The 8141-nt window shown below is 51.1% G+C and overlaps 2 protein-coding genes across 2 annotated transcripts; both read right to left on the bottom strand.

The window, feature by feature from the left end:
* Window positions 1–1226: 1226 nt before the first annotated feature.
* Window positions 1227–3353, bottom strand: LOC149319690 (uncharacterized). The gene has a single exon (XM_089508137.1). It carries the CDS (start codon window positions 3027–3029, stop codon window positions 1491–1493), a length of 1539 nt encoding a protein of 512 aa, XP_089364263.1. The 5' UTR covers window positions 3030–3353; the 3' UTR covers window positions 1227–1490.
* A 2935-nt stretch (window positions 3354–6288) lies between these two features.
* LOC149319689 (endogenous retrovirus group K member 10 Gag polyprotein-like) lies at window positions 6289–7686 on the bottom strand. The gene has a single exon (XM_089508441.1). The coding sequence runs from the start codon at window positions 7684–7686 to the stop codon at window positions 6289–6291; it is 1398 nt and encodes a 465-aa protein (XP_089364567.1).
* Window positions 7687–8141: the final 455 nt, after the last annotated feature.

The raw sequence follows: 8141 nt of genomic DNA, 5'->3' as shown, positions 1-8141 counted from the left end.
GGGGAGAGAGGCCTGGCCTGAAAGAAAAGGAGCCCTCCTTCCGACCACCATCTTGAGGGGGAGAGAGGCCTGACCTGGAAAGAGAAAGAGCCTTCCTTCCGACCACCATCTTGAGAGGGAGAGAGGCCTGGCCTGAAAGAAAAAGAGCCCTCATTCCGACCACCATCTTGAGGGGGAGAGAGGCCTGACCTGGAAGGAAAAAGAGCCTTCCTTCCGACCACCATCTTGAGGGGGAGAGAGGCCTGACCTGGAAAGAGAAAGAGCCTTCCTTCTGACCACCATCTTGAGGGGGAGAGAGGCCTGACCTGGAAAGAGAAAGAGCCCTCCTTCTGACCACCATCTTGAGGGGGAGAGAGGCCTGGCCTGGAAAGAAAAGAGCCCTCCTTCCGACCACCATCTTGAGGGGGAGAGAGGCCTGACCTGGAAAGAGAAAGAGCCTTCCTTCCGACCACCATCTTGAGGGGGAGAGAGGCCTGGCCTGGAAAGAAAAGGAGCCCTCCTTCCGACCACCATCTTGAGGGGGAGAGAGGCCTGACCTGGAAAGAGAAAGAGCCTTCCTTCCAACCACCATCTTGAGGGGGAGAGGGGCCTGACCTGGAAAGAGAAAGAGCCCTCCTTCCAACCACCATCTTGAGAGGGAGAGAGGCCTGACCTGGAAAGAGAAAGACCCCTCCTTCCGACCACCATCTTGAGGGGGAGAGAGGCCTGGCCTGAAAGAAAAAGAGCCCTCCTTCCGACCACCATCTTGAGGGGGAGAGAGGCCTGGCCTGAAAGAAAAAGAGCCCTCCTTCCGACCACCATCTTGAGGGGGAGAGAGGCCTGGCCTGGAAAGAGAAAGAGCCCCCCTTCAGACCACCATCTTGAGGGGGAGAGAGGCCTGGCCTGAAAGAAAAAGAGCCTTCCTTCCAACCACCATCTTGAGGGGGAAAGAGGCCTGACCTGGAAAGAGAAAGAGCCCTCCTTCTGACCACCATCTTGAGGGGGAGAGAGGCCTGGCCTGGAAAGAAAAGAGCCCTCCTTCCGACCACCATCTTGAGGGGGAGAGAGGCCTGACCTGGAAAGAGAAAGAGCCCTCCTTCCGACCACCATCTTGAGGGGGAGAGAGGCCTGGCCTGGAAAGAAAAGAGCCCTCCTTCTGACCACCATCTTGAGGGGGAGAGAGGCCTAACCTGGAAAGAAAAAGAGCCCTCTGTCACGGCAGAGAGACGCAGAGACAGGAATGGGGGTGCAAAACTTAGCTGGCCAGGTCTTGGCCAGCCCCTTTTATTGACATCAGGGTTACATTAGGTTTTATTATCTCATAGTACATCAGAAGGCAATTTGCGGAATTAGGGACCAATGTGTGTTCAGGAGAATTCTAATTAGCAAAGGGAACAGGATGTGTACACTGTCTCAGCCGAATCAACATGGGCTTATCCAATTATGGATAAAGCATTGTCAACCAGAAGGTGGGTCATGACCTCGTGGTTTGCCAGCGAGGCTATCACATCCTATTCTCGGTAGACATTGCTATCCTGGGAGGGGGTGCACCCCCTGGGCTTTCCAGGGGATGCCACATCTCCCTCTTTTTTGTTTTTTATGAGCTGGTGTACATATCCTGTGACCAGCTGCTTTTCTGTGGTTGTCATTGTTTTTTGTAAAAGCCTAGAACACAAAGCAGGAACACATTGGAGGAGACAACAAAAGGTAACAAAAAGGAAAAATACAAGTATACAATATTGAACAAGGATGTGTATCCAGCCGGTGGGTAACCAACTCCACAATCCCTCCCACCAATCTGCAAGGCTGGATTCCCTTATGCTCTGGGCGAGTTCTTTCATGGTTTTTAGCTGCCTGTCTATTTTTTGTCTATTGTCAGTGATGTTGAAGCAACACATCCCTTCTAAGCCTGGTACCTCATCACATTCCTTGTGGTGGAGGAGTAGGAGGTAATCTATGGCGGCCCTGTTTTGGAGCAGCCCGCGCCTTAATTCTGACTGCTCCTGGTTCAATAAGCTAATAGCAGTAGAAGTGGTGTTCAAGCTCTTGACAGCCCAGCAGGCGAGCTTTCCAATAGTCTTGGCATTGCCAACGGCGAGCCCTGGGACCCCCACAATGGAGATCCCTAAAGACAGATATTCACCAGGGGACATGATTTTGACGCTGGAATCACAGGACTCATCCAGAGTATGCAAACCTGTGGAGCACCTGCTCCGCCGATTTTCGCCCCCCAGCTCCCGTGGGGGCAGTAGGAGGGTTAGTCGGCTCAGGCAACACAATGTGCCATCCGTGAGATTTGCAGGGATGTAATTGAACGTGTGACCTGAACAAGTCCAGAACCATCCCCTTGGCAATTCCACATACTGATGAATGTATGGGACATGGACCTGGGCTGAGCATTTAAGCTCGTGGTTACTGCCCAGGTGGACACAAGACTTGTCGGTGCAATTTGTCATCCTAGCGCAAGTCGCATTGTGGGATGCGATGATGGGAGTCTGCAGATGCATGGCTAAGGGGAACAAGCGCTTATGCTGTTTTCCCCAATTATGATATTGGTATTGCAGACTTCTGAGGGAGTGATTAGCCGGGAGGTCAGTGTAGAACCATGTATCATTCTGGATGTCCTGGGAGGAGTGACACACAGGAATGAGACATGTACTCAACGCTTCCCCTACTGAGTGTTGCTGGGACAGGCAAAAGGAGGTTTGGTTGATGGATAGGGCAAAGGTTTCCCAAATATTCTGGCCCGGGGCAAAAACACTTTGGCCCCCCGCCACCCCCATTAGTATGCAAAAGATCATGATGAGACACAAATAATTGGCATTCAAGCTTGCTATTAGTGCCAGGGTAAAATTCTCAGGAGTCTTTTCTAGGCCCTCCTTTTCCACGATGTCGGTGGCCTGTCGGCTTAGGTTTTTAATCATTCCCCAGGTCACAGGAGGGGGTCGAGCCCCCGGTCCTCTCTTCCGGTTCTGCATGCCGGTCTCGGTCTCCGCCAGGTTGATGTTGAAGCTCGGTATGGGGTTCTTCAGTCCCTTGTGCCACAACATGAGGCTTGACGTATTTTGCAGGCACCCACACTGGTCCTCCGGGTGTTTGGACAGTGGCGTAGCCTCGGCCCCAGGTGATGAGTTGCACAGGGGCGCTCCAGTCCTTTCCAGGCAGGATGCGATACCTCACCAATGGCCACGGGAGGGGACCTGCAGAGCGGAAATGTTTTTCTACTCGAGAGAAATATTGGTTAGTAGCTGTATTTAGGGACAAATTTAAATGATTTATGGTGAACAATGCTGTGGCCAATTGTTGCTCATCCTCTGGCAGGTGGGTGAGCAGCCCCTCCTTTTTGTTTAGTTTAGCAAGATGTTGTTTTAAGGTGGAGTTGGCGTGCTCCACAATGGCTTGTCCCGTGGAATTATAGGGAATGCCAAAGGTATGCTTGATTGCATGTCGGGCTAGGAACTCCGCAAAGGATGAAGAGCAAAAAGCGGGTCCATTGTCTGTTTTTAAGGCAGACGGGGTACCCATAACTGCCATGCACCTTATTATGTGATTTATTGCTCTTGAGGCAGTCTCAGAGGATTGGGGGGTAGCCCATATGAATCCGGAATAGGTGTCCACCGTAACATGTATTTTAGACCATCTCCCAAATGGGGGAAAGTGAGTGACATCGAGCTGCCATAGATCATTGGCCGCTAGTCCGCGTGGGTTGACTCCAACTAATGGGGCAGGTCTATAGAAGGAACATTGAGGGCACTGTTGTATGATAGCCTGTGCTTCTGTTAGAGGCAGGTTGAACTGTTTGGCCAGGGAGCGAGCGTTTTGATGATATAGCTCATGACTGGCAATGGGGTCCGTAATAGGGTATAGGGAGTGGAGGGCTTGATCTGCTCGGGCGTTGCCGTCAGTGAGGAGCCCGGGCATAGGTTGGTGGCTTCTAATGTGGGCCACGAAGAGTGGCGGCAATCTCTTTTCTAAGAGGGCCTGGAGGGTCCATAAAAGGGCAAAAAGGTTATCATCCATTTTCCAGGAAATATAGCCATTAGGTAGTCTTTGCACTAAACCAGTAACATAAATGCTGTCAACAATTAAGTTGATGGGGGCATGGGGGAATGTTTTTAGAGCTAGAATTACCGCTGCTAGCTCAGCTCTCTGTGCCGAATTTTGTGGGGGCGTAAAGATGGCATGCCACGTAGTGTCATGCCATGTCACAACCCCCCTGGTGGGGCTGCCGTCAGTAAAGACGGTTAACGCGCCGGGAAGAGGTTGCGAAACTAAAGGCGATTGTAATAGGATAGGTACGGTAGCAAACAGCTATAGCCTAGCGTCTTTTGGGTAATGGCAGTCAATGTGTCCGACAAATCCCTCTAAGGCAATTTGTAGACTTTGGGATTGTGAGTATAAATATTCCCATTGTTGTAAAGGCCAGGGAATTATTACGGTCTGTGCATCTATGCCTACCAATTGAAGAATTCGGGTCCGACCTTTCTGGATTAGCAAGGCGACCTGTTCTGTGGCAGTGGTAACGGTATTTGTTAAATTAGTATTTAAATAGAGCCACTCCATGATGTATGTTTGTTTAGCTGTACTCTGGTAGATGATTGCCGTGGGCTGCTTTGTGTGGAGCTGCTTTAGAATAGCGAGACAGACAGGGAGAGTGTCCTGCACTCGATCCGTCCACTTCGCAGCCATGGCCTGTTCTATTGTTTGGAGAGTCTGCCTGTGTACCGTGGTCAATGTGACCCTTTCAGATGGATGAGTAGGCTTTTTTAAGAGTGAAAACAAGGGTTGTAAAGTCTCTGTGGGGAGGCAGATATAGGGTCTAACCCAGTTAATATGACCTAATAATTCCTGCAGGTTAATGTAGGTCAAGGTGTCAGGAATGGCAATTTTTGGAATGACCGGATGGGTCATTGCACTAGTAACTTTGTGACCTAAATATTGGAAAGGTGGCTGCAGCTGGACCTTTTCAGGTGCTATTCTTAAGCCACTAGCTTCAAGAGTGCTTTGAAGCTCTGACATCCAATTGGAAGGGAGAATTTTGCCACAGATTAATATGTCATCCATGTAATGGTAGACCTTTAAATGGGGAAATTTAATGCGAAAGGGTTGGAGCACTTGGTCCACATAAGTCTGGCAAATGGTTGGAGAATTTAACATGCCTTGTGGGAGGACCCTCCAACAATATCTCTTAGTGGGTCGGCTATTATTTAGGACAGGAACAGAAAAGGCAAAATATTTCCAGTCCTTTTCCATTAATGGAATGGAGAAGAAGCAGTCCTTTAAATCAATCACCGCTAGTTCATAGTCCCGGGGTAGGAGGTTGGGATTAGGTAAGCCACATTGGAGTGGGCCCATCGGTTCGATGATGGCATTAATGGCTCGGAGGTCATGCAGAAACTGCCATTTACCTGACTTTTTCTTTATAACAAACACAGGAGTGTTATAGGGACTAGTGGTCGGAATGATGTGCTTAGCATCTAGCTGCTCTTGCACTAGCTGTTCTAAGGCTACAAGCTTTTCAACTGAGAGGGGCCACTGATCTATCCAGACGGGCTTATCAGTTTTCCATGTTAAGCTAATAGCTTAAGCGGACATTTCTTTCTCCTTCCTGGGGTTATTCGGGGATGTTCAGAGTGGCGTTAAGCTGTTCTAATGTGTCCCTCCCCCACAAGTTTATCTGCAATGGAAGAACATAGGGTTTAATGTACCCTTTGATGTTTGTTGGGTCCGAGTCTAGGGCTATGGCGACCCACTGGGCACTCTGATGTGCTGTTTGCTGACCCCCCACGCCCTGCACAGCAGGCACGGCTTCTAGTGGCCAGGAGGGGGGCCACTGGTCTCGGCTGATGACAGACACGTCGGCCCCTGTGTCTAACAGGCCCTGGAACAGAACATTGTTCAACCTTAGCTTCTGCGTGGGCCGGCTACCTGGGGATGGGGCAATAACCACCGTGACTAGTGCATTATTGATCGGCGGGGGGGGAGCAGGGTCATGGCAGGGAAGAATTACCATAGGTGCCCAGGAGTCCCCTATCTGCGTTTTGAAGGGCATGTGAGACCACAGCTGAACCGTAAGGGGTTGTGCATCTCCTGGGGGGACAGTTTTTGGGATGACATGCAATCCTCTCTCGGAGGCGGCCATCCTTGGAAGGACCAGCCCCACAGTGAGCGGAGGTATCTGAGCCTCACACCGCACACTAACAGAGAGAACTTCCCCAGGTAAAACTGCCTCCCTGGACTCTGTGAATCTTAGCTCTATGCATGTGGTTTTAGCCCCCTTGTTTCCCGGGCTAGGGGCATGCCCGCTGGTTAGTTTCCCTGCAGCTGTGGCGCAGTGGGCGAGAAGTTGGAACGACACTGGCTAGCCCAGTGATAGCCCTTGCCGCAGCATGGGCACTTTCTAGAGGGTCTGGCACCAGAATCCCTTTTTCCTTTGGCGGCTCCTCCGCCAGGTGCCCTGCAGTCTGACTTGAAATGGCCCGGTCTCTTGCAATTAAAGCAGTTCCCAGTGGGTTTATTTCCCTTTTGGATTGCCCCTGCAAGGAGTTGCATGGCATAGTTCTGACTGCCAACCTCTGCACATGCTCGGATGTAGTCGGCCAAGGTGACACCCAGCCGGTGAATGACTCCCTGCAGGACCCTTTTGCAATCAGAATTGGCGTTTTCTACAGCCAATTTTATCAACAATTCTTCCTGGGCCGTGGTGTTATCTAGCTGTCTGGACAGGGCCTCTTTTAATCGGTCAATGAATTGGGAGTAAGGCTCCTGGGCCCCTTGCTTGACATTAACGAAAGATTTCATGGGCCTCCCTGCCTCCGGAATCCTCCGAAAGGCTCTTTGAACACACGTTCCAACCGCCGCAATGACTAGATCTCCCTGTTGAGCCTGCATCTCCAGCGTGCTAAACTGACCGGACCCGTAGATCTGGTCAGGTATAACACCCTCAATATTAACGGAGGTGGCGGCTTGGCGGTATTCACTATCCCAGACCGTGTATTGAGAGGGGGTCAAAATCATTCTAAACAAATCTTTCCAGTCTTTAGGTGTCATGCGGTAACCATTTGCAATCCCCTCCACCATCCCTTGGACAAAGGTGGATTTTATGCCAGTGTCCGTGACTGCTTTCCTTAATTCTCGCAGCACTGAGAAGGGCAGGGGTTCCCAAACGTAATTGATGTTATCACCTTCCCTTGTAATAGTGACAGGGAACATGGCAGGGTGATTGTTAGGTTCCCATGCTATGCCATCGTCCCACTGACACTCTCCCCGTTTTTTAGCTTCTGCTATTCCCGCTTCTACCGCTCCCAGCCAGGGCCTTACAGGCGATAAGGGAGGAGCATCCACTGGAACAGGGTAACCAGGTGGATCTCCTGGAGGAGCTAATGAGGCTAGCGGAGCGGAGGGCTGTGGGCAGGATTTGGGGGCTGTGGATTGGCTTAGCCGTCCCACGGCCGAGTTTACCACCTGCCAGGCAATCAAATGGGGTGCCGCGGCACGAGGCTCAGCCTTAAGATGATTGCCTATCTTCTCCCATTCCTCCGCAGAGAGTGTTCCCCTCTCTGGGTACCAGGGACACTGGCATGAGATCTCTGAGACTAAATTTTTAATGTCCTTCCGGGTGATCTGCCTATCCCCAGACAACCGCTTAACCAATTCATGCAACTCCCTAGCGTGAGACCTTAGCTCGGCGGTCAGCGTTCCTCCCATACTCACGGGATCCTTTGAGGATGTGCGCGCAGACTATTCCAGTCGAGTGAGCTGGGCCAAAGCCACCTTCTCCGTATCACGTCGGGGTCACCAGCTGTCGCGGCAGAGAGACGCAGAGACAGGAATGGGGGTGCAAAACTTAGCTGGCCAGGTCTTGGCCAGCCCCTTTTATTGACATCAGGGTTACATTAGGTTTTATCTCATAGTACATCAGAAGGCAATTTGCGGAATTAGGGACCAATGTGTGTTCAGGAGAATTCTAATTAGCAAAGGGAACAGGATGTGTACACTGTCTCAGCCGAATCAACATGGGCTTATCCAATTATGGATAAAGCATTGTCAACCAGAAGGTGAGTCATGACCTCGTGGTTTGCCAGCGAGGCTATCACATCCTATTCTCGGTAGACATTGCTATCCTGGGAGGGGGTGCACCCCCTGGGCTTTCCAGGGGATGC

The sequence above is a fragment of the Sceloporus occidentalis genome, unplaced genomic scaffold (genome assembly GCF_023333645.1).
Source record: "Sceloporus occidentalis isolate IW3139 unplaced genomic scaffold, rSceOcc1.0.p SCAF_2, whole genome shotgun sequence".
Taxonomy (NCBI): domain Eukaryota; kingdom Metazoa; phylum Chordata; class Lepidosauria; order Squamata; family Phrynosomatidae; genus Sceloporus; species Sceloporus occidentalis.
Note: the sequence above shows the minus strand (reverse complement) of the source record. Positions and strands in the feature narration are given on the sequence as shown.

Coding starts and splice junctions, on each gene's coding strand:
- LOC149319690 (XM_089508137.1), bottom strand. CDS start 3,029: ATGTTGTGGCACAAGGGACTGAAGAACCCCATACCGAGCTTCAACATC.
- LOC149319689 (XM_089508441.1), bottom strand. CDS start 7,686: ATGGGAGGAACGCTGACCGCCGAGCTAAGGTCTCACGCTAGGGAGTTG.